Here is a 20780-nt window from a genome sequence, read left to right on the forward strand (position 1 = left end):
AAGAGCCTCTGAATCTTCTAAAAACTACCTTTTCTCCTGTTCTTGTCAATCTTTAGGCCTTGAACCAGCTGTTTGAAAAAATCATGGCTCTAGACATTGATGAGCGTCACCTTCTGCGTCTGGGTCACGGAGAAGAGGAATTAGAGACGGAGAAAGATTTCAGCAGGTGAGAAAGGAGGTGCTAATGATAAACTCACTTGCATAAACATTGTAGCAAGATGTGTGTGTTGAATCCACTCTACCTCCCATGTAAATGTACAAGGAGCTGTGTTTGACAAGTTTTTACCTTTCTCATATTTTTGAATCTCAGTAACACAGAGTATGCTAGTTTTCCATACAGGGTTCAGTAATTTTGGTTATTACCTGCTGCAGAAACTGTGTTCCCTTGAGAATCTAAAGGCAGAATCAGGCAGTTGCTTTTTGACAAACTCAACTGCTTGAATAAAAGTAGTCCATTATAATTTTTGGGCTCATATACCTTTTATAGAATTAATCTGTGGGAGAAGTTAAAATGATAAAGGTAGGTTTTCGGAGCTGCAATTTTTTTTGCAAATATGATATCACTTCTACTGTTACAGTGAATGTTACATTAGTAAACAAAAAAAATGAAATTAAACTTTCTGCTTTTAATTCTTCAGATAAACAACTTCGAGGTTAAGCAATATTTCATTGATAACATATTGAATTATACATACATAAGGAAAGCTATCAACTCTGTATCGGTATAAAGACTTAAGAATCTTTTCTCCTAAATATTTGTATGTTTGTCAGGTGTTAGTCCAATTGACGTCAGTAGGATTAAACACATTCATAAGTGTAAGCACGGGTATAATGGTCTGCACTGGAAATATTTGAACTGTCCAGTACTGGATTCTCATAGCAATACTTTGACTTCAAAAGCTGTAGTAAAAATTACATGTAGTCACTAGAAGCTACCCACGTATACATAGTTGAGCATTTAGCAAAATAAATATCTTGTGATTTTTTCTTTTAATTTGAATGCTTTGACATAATCAAATTATTCCAGAAATTTGATAGCGAAAATCCTAGTGATATAATGCCATAGCAAATATTTATTTAGTAATATCCATAGTTTAGTATATTCCTTGAACAGTAGTGCTCATTATTAAAAGGAGTTTTGTTTGAGACACTCTACATTGCCACTTTTCATACTTTTTCAAGGTAACTTCGGACCTATGGGATATTACTGCAGGTGTTACGGGTTCTGGCAGTTTGGGAGGGAGGGGTAAAGGTTGATGAATATATTTGAAGGTGGGCTGCACGACTGTGAGAAGTTTATTTCTCATATGCCTTACGTTTGTTTTTAGGTTGCTTCTGAGTTCATGCTTTTTCTGCATGAGGTTGCTTTTGAGGGCACAATACTGCTTAAGGAATTTGTCCTGCTTGCAAGCTCGGTGTTCCTTTTTTGCACCCTCTGCAAGCACAGCAAAACACAGCAGGGGGTATAAGAACATGAGGTGGAGAGGAGCTGATTAAACTGGTACTGTCACTGAAGCACAAAGGGGATCAGCTAAAGAAAATTTTTGTAGGAATGAATGAATACATAAAAGAGTGAATGAATACATAAAAGAGGACATATGACTTAAATTGTGAGAAATAAGAGGTCACGGGAAGTGTGAGTGGGGAAAAAAAATCTCACAACTGGTTGCAGCCACTTTTAATTATAATGGATTAGAGTTGTTGACAAAGAAAAAACTATTTAGTATTTCAAGGATCTTAATTGTCATAGTTCCTTCTCCATAGTCTTGGATTTTGCCAGTTGTCAGCACTATTGTATTCAGTTGTACCTTAGTAAATTCAAATCTCCAGCTTTAATACTCTTCTAAATAAGACAATGAACTCATTGTGGCAGAGATAGTGCTGGGTATTTTCTGTGCAGAAAGCATATTTTATGAATATTAAGTTTAATAAGAACTTGAAAGTTAGCCATTTTTCACATTTGAGGTTTTAAGTATTTATGCATTTTCAAAAGAAAGTGTCCTGTTCCTCTCACTTCTTTAATTCCATCCATTTATAACACTTCTAAATTAGTCTTCTTTTAAAGAAAATCTGATTCATTGATTTTTGTTCTTTTAATGATTCTGGGAGGGGAGGAGTTCGTGCAATAAAGAATTTGATTCCTAAAGGAAAAAAATTTGGCTTGAATTGTGTAAGAGAAGGAAGAATGGAAGGAGTAGGTTACAGACTAATTATAGAAGTCATAGAAGCTATTCAGTGGGCATGTAGGAGTACAGGATCTCTTATGAGTGAGTGCAGACCTGCCTGTTATGGTGTGCTAATTATCACATGACATTTTGTATATTGCCAAAGGAAGTAAACCTTTTCCTGCTGAAACTCCGGGTATAGGTTTTGTTTATGATGGTCCATAGACTTGTGTGTAATGTACCCTAGTTTCTAAACAGTACATGGGAAGTAATGCTTTCCTCCTTCACGAGTACATCATGAGAATGTATTATTAACACTTAGGGAACTTCAGTTGAAGTGTAGGATAAAAAGACCTTTATCTAAAGCACTGATTCTTGCATGGCTTTGTGGATTGTTAGGGCTCAATTGATAAAAATATACACCATGTAGCAAATTCTTGGTTTTTTTTATTTCTCATTGTGATACTTAGATAAAACAGTTTTGAATTAAATACACTTAAATAAAAATGATGTTATATTTAATCCGTTTCTTAGGTATGGAAGAGTTAATTATGTGCTGGCTCGAAGACTTGAACTTCTACGAGAAGTTGGGCGACTACAAGAGAGTCTTGGAGTCCCAGGAGATGTTTCTTACACTTGTGAAACAGCTGGCCACTTTTTCTTATACCAAGTAAGGATTGAAATACTTCTACATAGACTGTATGACCTAAATATGTTATGAAACACTTTGTAAAAAATTGCAGTGAATTTTTCAGAGTTGAGTGTAAAACTAAAATGCTTTTTCCTTGGTGGTGCACAATACAATACCAGCCAAAATTTAAATTGCTACGTGACTTGCTTGTAAATTGCTGTTGTTTCAAATCCTGCCTGATGACTCGCCAATTGAAAGGTTAGCACGGCTGCCCTTTATGACTGCTGGCAAGATTCTAATCTGAAGCTTCTCCTTCAGATAAGAAAATCTGTGGGCTGCTTTACATTTTCGACCAGCACTGGAGCAGGTACTTGATGGTCCTGCTAGAAGGCTTTTATGGCATTAAATGCCAATGTGAAATCAAATGTTTAGTGTACAAAATTGTGATTTTTTTTTTTTTTTGTATACTGTGTATCCCTCATTTCCCCTCCATATATTTTTCAGTGACACGTCTACATTAGCAATTAGTGTTGCATAAGAAGACCTGTAGAGTAGTACTTAGGATTAAATGCATCCACTGTATATGTTTTTACAAAAGTTACTCTGGGCTAGCCTTAGTGTGGGTCTTAACATTAAATGGACATTAGGTGTTGAAGTGTGCTGGGAGCACTGCTAAAGCTCATCTTCTGGCTGAGTTTCCTCCTAAATGAATCCCAGTTGGTATTTAAACCAAAGTACTGTAAGTGGAGATAATAAATTACTTCTGTACTGGGCTTATGTGGCAAGGTTTTGGTAGCAGTGGCTGCAGGGATGATTTCTGAGAAGAGGCCAGGGAGTGCCCTGTGCTGGACACAGCCAGCTCCAACAGACCCACTGCTGGCCAAAGCTGAGCCCATCAGCGACACTGGTGGTGCCTCTGTGAAAACCTCTCTGAGAACAGGTCAAAAACCACTCTGCAGCAGCTGAGGGCAGAGAGGTAAGTGTGAGGAACAACCCCATGCACCCAGGTCAGAAGGAAAAGAAGGGGCAGAAGGTGCTCCAGGCACCAGAGCAGAGGTTTCTCCGTAGCTCAAGGAGAGGATCATAGTAAAGCAGATTGTCTTACCTGCAGCCCATGGAGGACTGTCTCAGAGCAGATGAGTAGCCCATGGAGTACCCCACGCTGAGCAGGTGGATATGTCCTGAAGGAAGCTGCAGCCTGTTGAAGTCCCATACTGGAACAGGGGAGAAGTCTAAGGAGGAAGAGGTGGCAGAGATGTGGTGTTACAAACTTTAATGACAGCACCATTCTTTCTGCACTGCTCGGTTGGGGAGGAGGTAGAAAAATTGGGAATGAAGGAGTGAAATTGAACCTGGGAAGAAAGAGGAAGTGAGAAGAAAAGTAGGTTTGGTTTTGGCTTTGTTGCTCACCATCTTACTCTGTTTTTAATCAACAATAAAAGAAGATAATTTTCCACAAGTCAGGTCTTTTTTGCCTGTGATGCTACTTGCTAAATGATCTCCCTGTCTTTATCTCAGCCCATAAGCTTTTCCATCATTTCTCCCCCTGTCCTGTTGAGGAGGAGGAGTCAGAGATGCTCACTGTTTGGGGTGGGAATCAGGCAGCCAGCCAAGCTCAACCCACCACAACTTTGAAAATGTCATCCTGACGCAAGCTCAAATGCTAATTTAGATATACCTTACTTTTGTGATTTTTTTTTTTAATGCTATGTATGCAAGCCTACACATTGCCAAAAATTTGGTGATATAAAACCACGTCAGTATGACACTTGTCTTTGCCATAGGTAATGTCTCGTTGGGAAGAGTATATCAGCAAAGTGAAAGTTAAAGGTGGAAAGTTGCCAGAGGTCACAGATGTCTCCAGTTTGTTTCCTTTTCACCAGTATTTTGCAAATGCTCCTCAACCAGTTTTCAAAGGCAAATCCTATGAAGAAGATATGGAAATTGCTGAAGGGTGTTTTAGACATATTAAGAAAATATTCACTCAGCTTGAGGTAAGACATAACTGTTAAAGGTAACTGTATCTGGCTAATCCTATAGAAAAACTTTACATGGTTCCAAAATTCTCATTTGCCCAACATCCTAGAAGAAATATATACCTCTAGGCAGCTTCATTAGCCTGCAAGGTGAGAATTTCCGCCTTTGAGTGGTATGTTTTGTGATAGAGATATGGGTCTAATCTCTTTTAATTTGATCTTTGGAAGCAACCATTCTGCATGTTCCATTTTCACCCATTAGGTTACTAGGATTGGTACACCTGTCTGTCCTCCTCTGATCCTTACAGGGTCTTCGTATTTACAGTGAATTGCCTTTAATCAGATAATCTGTTTAAGTTACTTTTAGGTTATCTTCTATTTTTGCCAGAATTGCTTGAGAGGCTTTTCAAAGTTAGGGCAAAGGTGATTTTTTTGTATTATTTAGTCATATTAATGATACTGAATTTACTTCAGTAAAGTAGGAAACAAAATTTTGGGGTATTCTGAGAGGGTTCCTCAGAATTAATTGAATAATTGTCTGCAAATTTTTATATGCACACATGTTCACAGAGTTCTTTGACAGGTTTTTAAAAGATTGTTTTTTGAAATATGCAAAACCTGGAAACCACAGTAAATTATTCAGATTAGATTGATATCAGTAGATACCTTCATAACTTCCTTGTTTAGTTATATTAAGAAGGTGGCCAGGTAGTTTGAGTGGATATATTTTATAAGTTATATTTTTTTGTATTTTGACTTTCAAGAATTTTCTTTTGTCCTCCATAGGAATTCAGAGCATTTGAACTTCTCCGCAGTGGCCTGGATAGATCCAAATACCTGTTGGTGAAAGAAGCAAAAATCATTGCCATGACTTGTACTCATGCTGCTCTGAAACGACGTGACCTGGTTGAATTAGGCTTCAAAGTAATGATTATACTAGTGTTACTATACTACTTGATTTTAATGTTGATTCCCCCCAGCCCTGTATAAACCTTTTTATCTGCCCTAAATCTAGGCAGCTAGATTATTTTGAGTTGCATTTTTTTACTAGTGTCTTTTCAATTTGTAATTTTACTGAAGAAAAATGTAACTTATGTAAGATGAAATAATTTTCAAGTTCTTGTATATATGAAAAATGCTTAATAGTGCATTCAAAAAAAAAGTTAGTTTTGCTATATTCAGTGATAAGCAGCAGTGATAGGATTAATAAAATAGAGGCAGAATTGGGATGAAAAGCATGGCCTTTGAAACTTTAGTTACCTAAAGAATTAACCATTTGAGGAAAAAGAACCATGATGCAATGCTGTTTTCACTCTGCAGTGGTAACCATAACTGTTAATTCAGTGCAGACTTTTTTTCTGACAAAAGCCAGACACCAGTAATTCTTTCGCTGATAATGCATTGTATTGGATCACAAAATGGCTCCTCTTCAGCTTCAGTGCAAAGATACCAAATTAGTTTGCTCCACTGCAGAAAGCTTTTCTCTTGTGGATGGGTAATGGCATATAGGAAGCATGTAATGTAGTTCAGTCATGTATTCCTTCTAGATGTAAGCCCTGATTGGTACGGATGGATCTGCCATTGATGTGGTAGGATTTCATCCATTTGGTAATACTGATATTTTGTCTATTCCTGCTGTAACTGTTCCAGCCATCAAAAACGGAATGAATAATGGTAGGCTGAATAACTACATTAATTTGTATTTCTATCTGTATAGACATCTCTTTACTTTTTTTTTTCTCAGTATGACAACATCTTAATGGAAGAGTCCGCTCAGATCCTGGAAATAGAAACCTTTATACCTCTTCTGTTACAGGTTAGACTTGAAATATAAAACATATTTCAAAAAATTATAAACAAGAGTCTGTGTTCTTGAACAATAGTGAATATTAAAATGGAAAATATCTTGTGCAGAAAGTAACTCAGAACTGATATTTGCTATTTGAGTAGGCAGTAAGAACTGTCACATTGATTATGAAATTATTTTATTTAGTGAAATAAGCATCTTACAGGTTTTTTTAAATGCTTGAATGAGCATTGAATAACCAGCTACATCAGACCAGTGAGGGAAAATAAGTGTATATGAGAAATGCAGAAACTGAAGAGTTCGTGTAGTTAAAGCAGACTGTTTCACCAGAGAGGCATATTCTGGGGGATTCCATTAGTATATTTACATGAACCATCCAAATAATCCTTGAAAATTGAGTGGGGTTTTTTTTTAACGAAACCTAAAGATCTAGGCTTCCAGAGTAGCAGCACTTGATTTCTTCAGTTGCAATTCAGAAAGAAATTTTTAAAAACTGCTTTGTTTGGTGAGCTCTCTGTCCAAGATTAAAATTGCTGCTAAGAGCAGAACGACTATATAGAATGCTTGGTCTTCTCCAAAGCTGTAAGCTTTTTGGAGGGGGTGAAAAAAAAAAGGAAGATTTCTTTTTTTCCATGCCAATAAAAATAATTTTCATACTCTTTCTTACTAAGGCATTTTCAGACTTGATGAGTTGGACAGTCCACAGTTCAGTTTTCATTCCTTCCTGTCTGATCAGAAACGGTTTCAGAGCTCTTCCAATTCAAGTGACAAGAAAAAGAACTTTAGGTTCTGTCTTGAATAGTGCTCCCATGGGGAAAGGAAAATATCACAGGAGTGTGTGAGAAATGAGGGTCTGGCAGGTGGAAGTGTTCAGGATTCTAGTTCTTGGATAATGTTACCCGCACAATCTGTTCCTTTTATGTCCCTATATTTTTTCATGAGGTCTGTCAGTATGTAACATGGGTGCACAAAGGATGGTACAGAACTGGAAAGAGGTATACGAAACATACTGAAGAGAATTCAGTCCAAGAGCCAAGATGAGAGAGAATTAGTTAGAGGCACATCCTGGTCATGGAAGAGGCCATGTGAGAATTACAGAGGTAAAGAGATGAAGCACATGAACTACAGAGACACTTGAAAGGCAGGTTAAGTCTGTGCCTCAGACATCTGAGCACTTAAACTGTTTCAGATGCATCAGTCATCATTCAGATGCTTCATATTCAATACCTCCGAATCCTGAAAGTAAAGTTCAAAGGACAGTTCTGGAGTAATACTGCTATGGAGTAACCAGGTTTTTTCACTACTCTAGTGTCTATAATTGTAGTTCTTCCTTTTGTCTCTGACAATGTGTTACTTTTGGCCTTTAAAGCAATGTAATATGATATTTATCCTGGTGGTATTTCTCTGCTAATTTTAGCAGATAAAGGTACCTATTGTTTTATAAGAAAAAAGACTTTATTTAGAATTCTACTCTCTGATTGGAAAGAAACTTAATAGTCTTTAAAATGACTGCAGTTCAGTGTAACTTAAATGTTGGAATTTAGAGATTAGACAAAGGCAGCCAATTTAACTATTAATGTGTTTTAATTGAGTACCTGGATTATATCATAATAGTTACAGTAGTGTAATTTTTTAATTCTAGAACCCCCAGGATGGATTCAGTCGTTTGAAGCGGTGGATTATGATTGGTGACCATCATCAGTTGCCACCAGTCATTAAGAACATGGCTTTTCAAAAATACTCCAACATGGAGCAGTCTCTTTTTACACGGTTTGTTCGTGTTGGAGTACCAACTGTTGATTTGGATGCACAAGGAAGAGCAAGAGCAAGGTGAGACAGCAGATTGCATGTCTAGCTTGTATGGAAATACCAGGTTAAAATTGGGAGTAGTGCACATATAATTTTGGAAACTATTTTTATTGTTAGGACAGAAGTTTGCAAAACTGGAATTTAGTTGTTTTGTTCCATTTTTTTCAGCTAAGACTAGGAAGGCAGAGTTTACTTTGCTGAAAAGCAATCAGATTTCTTTCTTCTTTGTTATTTTTATATAGTAGTACTCTGCTGTTGCATGAGTACTTCAATGAAAATTATATTTAAAGGAATTTAATATGCTTAAGTGTTTGGGTTTTTTTTACAGCTGAGACTTCTTTGCAGAAGCTTCCTTTTCTAAACTAACATTTAATATATTCAAGGTTAAATAAAGGTTTGATTTATTTAGCGTTGAGTATATATTCCCCTTAATTCTGTGTAAGGCTACTTTTCTTGTAGTATTTCAGCAGAGCTGCATCTTTCATTGGTGGCATCTAGGTTGTCCACACAAGACCATAAAGCCTTTTTTATATTAAAGGAGATACTGCATCTCTGTAGTAAAATAACTTTTCTTTTTATCTAAGTATTTGTCATTTCACTGTGGTAATTTAAATATCAGATTTATTGTGTAAATTACATATTTGTGGTGTTATATTAAGAAGGAAAAATAAAACCAAATAAGAGAAAATTACTCTATATAAAATCTTGCTTTTTTAAGTTTAGTTGTAAATCTTTATTTTAGGCATAAAATGTAGTTAACAATATGAAGGAGAACATTTTTTTCATGTAGGAAATGTTGAGAGGGTAGAATATTATTTTCTAGTCTTATGAATGACAGTTTAAAATGCAAATTCTATCTGAGTATAATGGTAAATGACATTTATTTTGCCATCTACTATTTCACAACATCTCAGTGAATTCTTTAGTGATAAGAGAGCACAAGAATTCCTTCATTTTGCAAGTAATTTTTTGACCAAGGATTTTTTTCCATACCTCCCTATGCTTTGTCCTTTTTGATCAGAGGTAGCTTACCCATTAATTATCTACTACTTTATCTGGTCCGGTTATTGTTATGCATTTCTGAGTGAGGCATTTTGGTTGTATTACTGTCCTATAAATACCAGAGATGATTCAGAATTAGGTAGATTTTGGTTCTTTCCCTTCGTGTCTTATATTAGTACATGGCAATACACAAAATAAGTAACAAAATAAATTTCTTTTTAGAGTAAGAAATTCTACAACTGTTAATGCAGAAAATGCTTTTTTTTCCTTACTCCTGTTTTGTAAAGAAGAATTAATATTCCTTAAGTTCTGTTACCCATGAAAATTTCCACTAGAATTCTTTGCAAAATTTTAATCTGATCAACTAGAACAGAGTTAAGGCTGTGTGTGCCACACTGAAGTGAAATCTGAAGTTTTCTGTGAGACAGAACCAAACAGAATCACAACTTAAAAGTAATATTGCTGGATAGCTTGTTCAAATAAATTTATTTATGTATGTACAGCTGCCCAGCAAAGTTATTCTTTTCACTGAAAGCCTACAGAAGCACTAATCTTGAAAGCAAGGGGTTGTGTGCATGTGAACTATTTTGAATGAGTTTGAGAACCTACAACTAACTCTTTGGGGTTTGTCTCTGTGGTTTTGAACAGTTTATGTAACCTCTACAACTGGCGTTACAAGAATCTGGGTAACTTGCCTCACGTGCAGCTTCTGCCAGAGTTCAGAACAGCCAATGCTGGCTTTTTGTACGACTTCCAGCTTATAAATGTAGAAGACTTCAATGGCGTAGGAGAGTCTGAACCCAATCCATATTTCTATCAGGTAAGAGAAATATTACATGTATAATTCTTTTATTCTGAATATGACTTAGTAGATCTGCAGTGAAGACAGGCTATCAAAATACAGTAAACTGATGTTTAGTTCATGTTCTCAGATCAGTCATGTGTATGTGTGATTCTTTTTCTCCTGTTAATAAGTTTTGAATGTTGAAAATGATAACGTAATATGTTGTATTTTTTGCTCAGTGAATGACTTTTATATCTGTTTTCTCAATCTTATGGGAGAGATGAGATTTAGTGTGTAATTCATTACAAAATGTCATTTTGACCTAAGGCAAATTAAAGTCGTTGCAATTCAGCTGCATGATAGTGAAATAAAGAGTAGCATTTAACCTGAACATGAAGAATCAAAGTTTGCTTGGTGGCACATATTTGAGTTTTAGGAGTTGCTGTATTGATTTGATTTATATGTAGGAATGGTAAAAGGTCCGTTCGTAGAAGAATAAAACAGTACTGCAAGAAATATACATCAGGCAGAGAAGCATTGAGGCTTAAGTACATTGCAAAAAAGCCCTTGATCTTGGAGTTTCTCAACTAAATTTTCAAATCAAACCATCAACAACAGTCTCCATCTATTTCCCTTAAACTGGGAAAATATTTTACACTTGTAATAAGATGCTTATATTTTCAGTCCTTTTATTTTTCTTGTTTTAAAAGCAGTGATGAAACAGACTCTGGTGCCTAGAATACCAAGCTTGAGTTTTGGAAAAGTTAGAAGCTGGAACTGTGTGCAAGTTAAGGAGTTTAATTCAAACATGGAGTTAACACCTTATATTTTGCTTAATATTATGGAAAGCAAACAATAGACTTTTAAATAATAATATTAATATTAATTTTTTCCCTTTGAAGATCACTAAGACTTATGTTAATCTGTTTTTAAAAAAGGCGTAAAATATATTCATAGGTTTTGCTTTGGTTCCTCTCAATATATTTTAATACAAATTATTTTGCTGTCAGTGAAGAAAGCAATGGTGAGTCATAATGCACTTTATCCCACTTCTAGATTGAGGACAAAATTGTTCGGAGAGTTTCTTTTGGTTTTGTTTTTTAAACTGTAATGCAGAAGTAGTAAAAAGTTGTCCAGTGGAAGATGAACAGCTGAAAGGAGTGCCTGATAATTGAGAGTATGAGCACTGCTTAGACCACTCTTTTTAGCTAAAGAAGATTAACACTGATATGAGGACACAGAACACATTTGTTATTACAACAGTACTTTCATGTGCAAACTCCTCTATTTCTTCCTACTATTACTTTTTTTTTTCCCAGGATCTTAAACATTGCAAGATATTTAGTGGAGTATATTGGTGGCATTGCATGGTTTTTCATGAGATAAGAGATTGCCACCGTGTATTATTTCTCTTTGTGAATTTGGGCTTTTCTTTCCAGACTTAGAGGGGATTAAAATTTGTAGAATAGCTTTACACCCACAGGTGTTTGATATGCCTGGCAACTGCATTTTCCAAGTAATGCAGAGCCCACTTAGTAAGAAAAAATAAATGAAGCTGGTATGTCCAGCCTATTCAAACATGCGCCAAGTGGGGATAAAATTCCAAGTATAAATAGATCAGGAGTAAATGTCAGCATTTGAGAACAACTTCTTAACCTGAAAGATAATTTTTGTTGACAGAAAATGGATTTAAACAGGCTATGAATAACTTCAGTCTGGAAATAGAACAAAACTTCCTATAACCAGAAGGGTGGTTCTTTGGGACAGACTTATAAAGTAAGGGCACAGAAAGTAAGTTACAATGTACAAAATAACAACTGGTCATTTGAAATTGAATAGGTATGGCCTGCAGTAGAAATAACTGGATTTCATAATCCAGATGTCTGTCTCCTAATGAATACATGAAAGGACTTTATTCTAGTTCAACTAGTTCTTACTTTCAGTTTACTGGAGAGTGAGTCATTGCAGCTTTTTGGGGTGACTGTTTGGAACTCTTTACTAAATATTGCAAAGTTTCAGTTGGTGCCTGATAATAGTATTGATGTAGATATTTTCAGTAGTTCTCTGAAGAGGAATTAGAACAAAGTTATTAAACCTACTTATGGTTCTTTTATTCTTCCAAAATGGTTTGTATGAAGTGAGGAAAGAATTATCAGATCTAGAGACGTTTCAGCACTAAGGTATTTGTCTAAATACATGACAGTGTCACAGGTGTTATTCTTTTTAACCTTACAGGCTGGGTAACCCTTTTTTTGTCTTCTATTTTTTCTTTTTCTCTCATTTTAAACTTTAGAACCTTGGTGAAGCAGAGTATGTTGTGGCAGTTTTCATGTATATGTGCCTGCTTGGTTATCCTGCAGACAAGATAAGTATCCTGACAACATACAATGGACAGAAACACCTGATCCGTGATGTCATTAATCAGCGGTGTGGAAATAATCCACTGATTGGACGACCAAACAAGGTGACTTTGAAAATATATTAGTCATTGGAGTGGTTCTGCTTTCTGTGGTTTTAAGTTGTCATACTGTCAATAAGACTAATTTAATAGATTCACAGCTACCTGTGCAAGTATTCCCTGGTTTACTACACATTTATTAATCTATGTTCTATGGAATTTCGTAATTAGTGCCTTTGTTTCTGCCTGTTCTTAATTTGACAGAGTGAAGTCAGTGAAGGTGAAAAGACTACAGGTTACATGGGACAGAATAACTCTATTTTGTCCTCAATAAAAACAGCAATCCCCAAAGCCACACCTTTAGGAAGATTCATCCAGGGTGGAAATTATTTGATAAAACATATGATGAATCTGACGAAAGAAATAAAGAATATAGTTATTAAAGTCTGGTGCTAATTCTGCAGGTTAAAATTATATTATAAAGCCAATGACTTTCTGTAATCTTTTGGTATTAGCACCCCACTGCTAGTTGTCTGAATTTAAAAAAAAAAAAGAAACTATATTTAGTCAGACAACTCCTCTAACATCTTGCAAAACAACTCTAGACTTCTTGGTTAGAGACCAACTGAAACAGTTAAAGCATTTTCTTTTCTATTCTTGTTTACTGCAATCTCAGTCCAAAGTTGATGTTAAAATTTTAGTGTCATGTTTTAAGTGAAATCACAAAGATTAACCTATGGAGGTTTTTTTCTTGGTTTTTGATTCTCTAGGTAACAACTGTGGACAGATTTCAGGGTCAGCAAAATGATTATATTCTCCTTTCACTAGTGCGTACCAAAGCTGTGGGCCACCTTAGGTAAGTAAGAACACCTTTTGTAGTGTCATTGAGGTACATGTTCTCTTTGTCAGATACAGAAATGTTTATAGTACCTTGTACAAAAGTGTTAGATTATTTGGGTATGTAGTAGAAATGAAGTTTAATGCTATATATATAATGAAGTTGAGACATACTTCCTTTTATAAATGTCTGGTACCCTCTTCATGATCACTTAATCCTTTAGTAATGGCTCTTATACTATAATTAGTTTATATTAATACAGATAGGCTGAACTTGGTTTCAAGTAGAATGCTAAGTCTGTAATGTTTGTTGAGCAAATGCAGGCTTAAATTTTCTCATAAATCCTTTCCTGTAAGTGAGACTTATTTATTTTGCATCAGAAGTGTTTGATCATTGCATGAGTTACATTATTATGTGTGGTTTTAAATGTTTGTGCTTTTGTTTTGGGATGGGATGGAGGAAGACTTGTCTAATCAGCAATAGTTAGATGAGTTATCAAATTCATCTTTACTCATTTGGTGATACAAAAATAGTGTTGGGATTTGTTCTCAATGCTTACTCTCAACTTTACTTGTGAGGTGTAGGAAGATAGTAAAGGGTGTTTTTTCATATCATTATTGATACAATGGACCTATATATATATGGTTCTATATAATGGTACTAGGGTTTGGTAGCTATTGAAACAGTATGTAAGGAAAAAACTAAAGGCAGAATAGTATTTTAGCAGATGATTTTATATTTCCTTTAATTGAGACCTTAGCGTACTTTTAGTTATTTTTATTGCAACTATTTATCAGTGAAAAAGAACATGATTGATTTTGTTTTCTGAAGGGATGTCCGACGATTGGTTGTTGCCATGTCAAGAGCCAGACTTGGACTTTATATCTTTGCAAGGGTATCACTATTTCAGAACTGTTTTGAACTAACTCCAGCTTTCAGCCAACTCACAGCTCGACCGCTTCACCTCCATATTGTTCCCACAGAATGTTTTCCAACAGCAAGACAGGTAGGAATAGCTGCACTGGATTTTGGTATCTGTAATGGGTGTTTGTGTTTGCTTACTTTTTTTGAATGGGCTATGGAAGATGGAACTGTTTTCTCTGCTAAAAGTGCTAAGTGCCTCCGCCTCTTGGCATTGGACCAGTCTGCCCAGGGAAGTGATGGAATCATCATCCTTGGAAAGCTGTGTGGATGTGACACTTGAGGATATGGTTTAGCAGTGAACTTGGCAATGCCACTTGATTATTGGATTTGTTGATCTTAGAGGTTTTTTCCAACCTTAACGATTCTATGAGTCTATGAATTATGTCCTTAGAGTTAATTTTTATCATGATACATGCTAGCTGGTTTTAATTGATGCTTCCATAAAACTTAATTATCAGTATAACTGTTGTGCCTGTGTAATGGATTCACTATTTTTCTTTTGTGATCAATAAGTAAGCTTTTAGTGCTTACATATTTTTGGTCTAGCTATGAAACAAAGTTATTTCTCAAAAAAGCCACATAAAGCTAATCACTTCTCATACAAAGACATAAAGTTACATTTAGCTGAATAATTCAGGATAACCAATTTAACCAATTAATTTTTTTTTCTTTTTAAATTAGTTCCAGAATCACAACAGTTTGGCTGCTGGGTTAGGTTCATAAGCACAAAAACCTAATTTGTAATATGCTCTAGATCTTTAGGGAAAAATTTGTATTCAGCATCTAAGCACAGGGCACACAGAGCAGACTGCTAAATGAAGAAATAGAGGAGCATATCTGCTTTGCATACTGAAGCTTTGAGAAGGGGTACCTGCATGTACCCCAAATTCAGTTACAAATGTTTCCCTGGTCTTTAATGCTGTTGACAATTTTGGGAGGGAGCCCTTCAGTTGAAACTTTCAGATCATGTGTGCAACAAGAGTGCAATGTGCATGGTCAGTGAGTGTGAGCAAGAAACAGCTGGACTGCAGAGGGCAAGTAGGCCAAGTCCTAATCTGATCATGAAATATTTGTGCCTTTAATATGTTAACTTACTCAATTCCAAAATGTACTTTATGAAGTAAGAATCAGAATCTGGCCTTTCCTTTTGAAATTTCTTCTTTGGGATGCAATATCATTATTAATCCAGTTCCCCAAAGTGGAATACCTATTCTTGCTAACTTTCCAAAGAATTCAGCGATTTTTTTTCTTTGAAAAAGAGTATTTAACTTCTTGGGGCTTATGTTTTCTAATATAGTTGAATAACTTTTGAATAATGGTTGCTTTGCTTTGTTTGCTGAATGTCAACCTTTTTCACTTTCCTTAGAATGGAGAAAGACCATCTCACCAAATACATGTTATTAAGAACATGCCTCAAATGGCTAACTTTGTGTACAATATGTATATGCACATGATTCAGAGTACTCGCCACCATCAACAGGTAAGGCCCTTCTAACTCTTGGCATATGTGCACTTAAAATAGAATTGTTTTTTGGTAGAAGCAGCATGAGAAGCTGTTGAGGTTTGAGACTGTTCCTGTTATATTTCAAATTCAAGAAGCGTTTGTGACTGGGAGTGAGAATATTGAGGTCTTTTAAAATCTTGCAGTAACAAAAGCTGCATCTTCTACAAATTTGAGCCCCAGTTTAAGGTCACTAGTAGTAATTGGTGCCAGGTGGTAGACATGGCTCTGTCTGGTCCAAAAATACTATTCATTAATACTAAATTTCAGTATTTACTTGAAAATAAACTTGTGTGTTATATTTCAGGTAAGTGCAGCTAGTGAGATTATAACACCACTGCATGTTGCAATAATGTTTTGAAAGACCAGATCATGTTTTGAAACCATTTTAACCATGTTAAATCACTGTATTTTCCAGGCTGGTTCACAGCTGTAGCATTTTTTGTTCTGGAGCAATTTTTTTTAGCACTAGTTCAGCACCAAGCAAAATTTCATGGGGTTGGAAGCAGTTGTAGATGCTTTTTGTACCTAGTTTTGTCAGTGTTTAATCTCTGAACCCAACAGAAACCCGTTGTTATCATATGTAAGTATAGTTTAGAAAGTATACTGAGCAGAAAGCTGCCTTTACTCAGCATACTTGGATCTGTAAAGCCTACAGGAAGTTGACAGTAACTGGAAGGGAGAGTGGTCTTAAATGCTACCCCTCGACTGCATCAGCTTTTACCCAATGTCTGGCGTGCATCCTGTTTATGTTACCTGTAATTTATTCTTTTGTGGTACTCTGAAGTTCCCTTATTGGTTTTCGCTCTTCTGAAAGATCTCCAAAAGTAGACAAAATTGATGTGAAAGGACACTACTCACTCTGTATTAGCTGACTGTGGGAAGAGTGTGAATGTGACTGTATACTTGAACAGATAGTCCAAGGTTCTCGTCTGTGAGATACAGGTTCTGTTCTGTAATGCAAAGATGTCTCTGTGCTACATCCTCTTTCTTTCTTCCGCTGTTTCATCAAATATGGAACAGTGTAATCAGTAGAGATCAGAACCCAAAACTTCTCCTTTAACTGATTTTCAGACTTCAGATAGAAATTTTTTTTTTTTGTCTGCAGTTCTTATCCAGTGATTCTTGGATTTTATTTTATTTTTTCTTCTGTGAGACAGCTTCAGCCAAATTTTCAGCATTTTGCTACCTAGAAAAAGCCTTTGCCAGGTTGTCCTGCCAGACAGGATACTTTCTTGCTATTTTGGGGAAATGCTCTAATTATCTGTGTGCTGTAAAGAAAAGGGGATAGAGAAAGAGGAGTGACACTACTAAAATCTCTTTTTCTTACAACTATTTTTTATAGTAGTGAAGGAAACTCACACTGTTTTGTTAGAAACCCAGTCCTATAAGCACAATAAGACTCGTTTAGGAGCCAATTTGTCTAATGTAGTTGGAGATCTTTCAACCATGCAAAATGCTATGTGATGAAGACTTACTAGACTCTGTAGTTGGTCACATTCAGGTGTAAATGAATAGCCCTGTCAAAACAGGGAAGTGTGTATACATGTCCTGAAAAGCAGATGGTAGCATCTAAATATTACCAGCAAATGGGTTTGCTTGACACGTTAGACAAATATGCACCTGATCCTTCTGCTAATGCTGCTTATTCTTTTTGGCATCCTGATCTTACTCATTGCTAGCTAAAATTAGTTACAAAACTGCTGTTTTCCTACTGTGTCAGTGAATCACATTCTCCTTGCAGGGGAAGCCAAGAAGTGAACTACAGATAAAAAGCAAAGCAGGCATTAAATTTCTATTGTCCTATTTAGTACAATGTAATATTTTTCCTTTTCTTTTACACTAGTCTTTATAGTAGTAGTCACAAAGCACAACATTCATCTAACTAAATCACAGAAGACCGAATTTGTCTCATACATCAAGACTGCATTTTTTTAATGAAAGGATCTCTGGTTTGGAAATACATCTTCTGCGTACAGGTGGATTATAGAGACCAGTGTGATAACTTTGAAGTCTGTAAAAAATGCTTTTCATATCTCTGCTAGTGGTCATAATTGCTTTATAGATTTGTCTGTGCTCAGTAATATTCGTAATATTAGTGCCATCTAATTGAAGGTAAGACTTCACTGTAATTAAACACTTAATTTGTCGTGTGAAGCCAAGTTGCCTTTTGAGGAAAACAAAACTGAATAATCATCAATGGGAAGTTTATCAAGCTTGCATTTAATTAAAACAATCCACAGTATCCCAAGGAAATATCAGGCTGCAAGAAGTAAGAGTGTTTCTGGACAGGATTAAGGATGGCAAATCAGATATATTTATATAAAAATGAATTATTTATTATGATAAATGTTTAGACAAAAAGGTCTTAATCAGAATTATTTACTACACAGTATAGAAGCTAAAACTACTAGTATAGTATAGTATATAGTATATATCAAAGCCATTATATTAAAGCAATTATAATAAAGCTAGCAAAATAAAGAAAGAATTATTAGGTAGAGATTGTTGTTACCCATACCAACGACTGTGGGCAAATCTCTTTCAGTCAGCCTCAAGGGGTAACCTTGAGGAACATCTCCCACCAAGGGAGGAATCTCCACACACGCTCCAAAAGGGGTATGTTAGAAGAACCTGCCATCGGAAAGTGGGATTAGACTTTTGTAGTATAAAGGGATTGACTGTCAGTCGTATGTCTCCAGGTCAGCTGTGTCAGCTTAGCATTTTTAGATAAGGATACTTTACCATATCTGCCACACCTTTTCCTCACTATCAGGATGTTTAACTTTGGAGTTAGTGAGTCAGACTGATTTTAGCACAATTCAACACCAAAAGCAGCATGATGTCCCCTCAAAGTTCACCACTGATAGCTTTGCAAAATAGGGCACTGTTCAAGTTGTCTTGCTGCATGCCAGGCAGAACATCCTACTACAGGTAGGAATACGCATGTTGCTCCAAGTAGGGATTTACCATAACTTGTCTTACTGTTTGGGGTAATGGAACATTTGCTATCCTTGAATTGGAAGGCCTGACTTGCTAATACCTCTTTTCAGGAAAAAAAAATATCTGAGATGACCGTTTTGTGAGCCAAGATTATTCTAGGTTTTTTTTATATAGGACTGAAGTGCTTACAAATCATTAAGGCTTCTAAATCTTAAGTCTTTGTTGTTAACTTGGTATGCAAACTAATGCAAAATCCTAACTATAAGGTGAACAGTTCAAGCTAAAATGTAAAAACTTAAAATCCTTCCTTTTTAATCATTCAGCATTTACTGCCCCCACCTGCCATGATTGAAGAACCAGAAATGACCCAAACTGAAGAGACTGAAGTGGAAGGTGAAGGGCAAGACATGCAGGAAGATGCAGAAGAAGAAAATATGGTTCTGGAAGAAATGATGAAGGAAGGAGAATTGAATGTGGTAGAAATGGATGAACATCGAAAAATGCCCGAACACCCTGGAAGAGACAGTGACAGTGGAGACAGTGAACCTGAAAATGAGACTGAAAAGTGATTGATGGAATGCTTGTCATTTAGGCATTTTGAAAAATGGATGGGGAAGAGCAGTTAGAAAAATTACTATTTTTATACTGACTTTTTTTCAAGGGTCGCTTTTGTAATGCGACTTGTTTGATATATTTGTCACTGAATGCTTTGTGGGCTAGCAAGATGTTTTGCAAACATTCTACTGAGTTCTTGTCAGTATCGGTAATGTAATTTGTTTAATGGCCTCAAATGATATGCATTTTCCTTTTCATAAGTTGTTCAGTAAAGATGCTTTTTATACCAGTTTTGAGTATTTGACCTTTAATTCAGTCACTATGTTACCCATTAAACCTCACCGATGAAGTATATTCAGTATTAGTCAGACACTCTTTATAGTTTCCGTAGTGTTTTGCCCTGGAGAACTCCTTATGCAGAACTGTGCTTATGTACACTGAGATGGTATTTTAGGTAAAGGCTCAAGTTCATTAAGATACTTAGTTGTATGTCTGAGAAATGTGAATTATCATGCGACTTTGAAGTGTTTAAAAGCTCTATTGAATTGTGACCTTTGCAGGTTCTCGAGGTTTCCTTAAGTCCCAGGTACTTGTAGCAATTTCTCACTGTTGACTTCTGATGGTGTTTTTAATTTATTATTCTTTACAGAAGAAGTAAGGGTGCAGCTTTTCAACAGCACTGATTTTTAAATTGGTGTTTTGAAATAAATTTCTTTTGATTTAAAAGGAGACAGTAATTGCCCAAGATAAAGTCACACAAGGAAGAAAAATGAAAATAGTTCCCTGAATGCAGGGTATGCAAAACATACAATATTGATATTAATGACATAATGGTTGAGTGGTGGTTTTTTTAGGATAACTTCTGAGTGTACACATTTCATAAAGAGATCAGAGAAAGGGTTTTTCCTGATTCATTAAGATTACTTTTCATCTTGACAAATTATTCAGTGGTTTAATGAGACTTATGAATTTCCAAGTAGATTTTCAAACAGCAATAGCCATAACATCACCTTCTGTTGCTGGCAAATGGAAAATTCTTGATTTTCAAGTGTTGCAGTCATGAACCTGCCAGATGGACTTGCTATAATGACTAGAGAATGATTAACTTACAAGCTTTTTTAATAGCGTTCGAGTTTTTTATTTAGTATTTTTGTAGTATAATATGGAAAAAAATAGCAAGTTAAATGTAAGCCAAGCTCCATGAAACACATCTAGTGTGTTCATCCTGAGATCTCGTTTGCTCCTCCCCCTGAAATCATTCTCCCCCCATCAGTTAGAGGGGAGGTCAGGAGTAGCAAATCTAAATACTTACCTTTGGTACACTGTGTTCTTTTACATTTTGTCTTTGCTGAAATTAAGTTTTCTCAAAGAAGAAACTAATAATTTGAGCAGAATTTCTGTTCTTTCCTTGCTTGTGTTGATTGAAGGGAGCATACTGTTTGTTACT

The 20780-nt window shown here is 35.7% G+C and overlaps 1 protein-coding gene across 1 annotated transcript in view; it reads left to right on the plus strand.

Annotated features, from left to right (window-relative positions):
* The window catches only part of AQR (aquarius intron-binding spliceosomal factor), a 50138-nt gene extending 30516 nt beyond the window's left edge, over positions 1-19622 (plus strand). Inside the window, exons 24-35 of the mRNA XM_018082295.2 lie at positions 57-166; positions 2700-2835; positions 4581-4790; positions 5559-5696; positions 6517-6588; positions 8222-8409; positions 10039-10210; positions 12468-12638; positions 13343-13428; positions 14242-14416; positions 15701-15814; positions 19102-19622. Coding sequence (XP_017937784.1) covers positions 57-166; positions 2700-2835; positions 4581-4790; positions 5559-5696; positions 6517-6588; positions 8222-8409; positions 10039-10210; positions 12468-12638; positions 13343-13428; positions 14242-14416; positions 15701-15814; positions 19102-19347 — 1818 coding nt within the window. The 3' untranslated portion in view covers positions 19348-19622. The remainder of the gene's footprint in view (positions 1-56; positions 167-2699; positions 2836-4580; positions 4791-5558; positions 5697-6516; positions 6589-8221; positions 8410-10038; positions 10211-12467; positions 12639-13342; positions 13429-14241; positions 14417-15700; positions 15815-19101) is intronic.
* Positions 19623-20780: the final 1158 nt, after the last annotated feature.

This window comes from Manacus vitellinus, unplaced genomic scaffold, assembly GCF_001715985.3.
Source record: "Manacus vitellinus isolate BGI_N305 unplaced genomic scaffold, ASM171598v3 scaffold_6_pilon, whole genome shotgun sequence".
NCBI classification, from domain to species: Eukaryota; Metazoa; Chordata; class Aves; order Passeriformes; family Pipridae; genus Manacus; species Manacus vitellinus.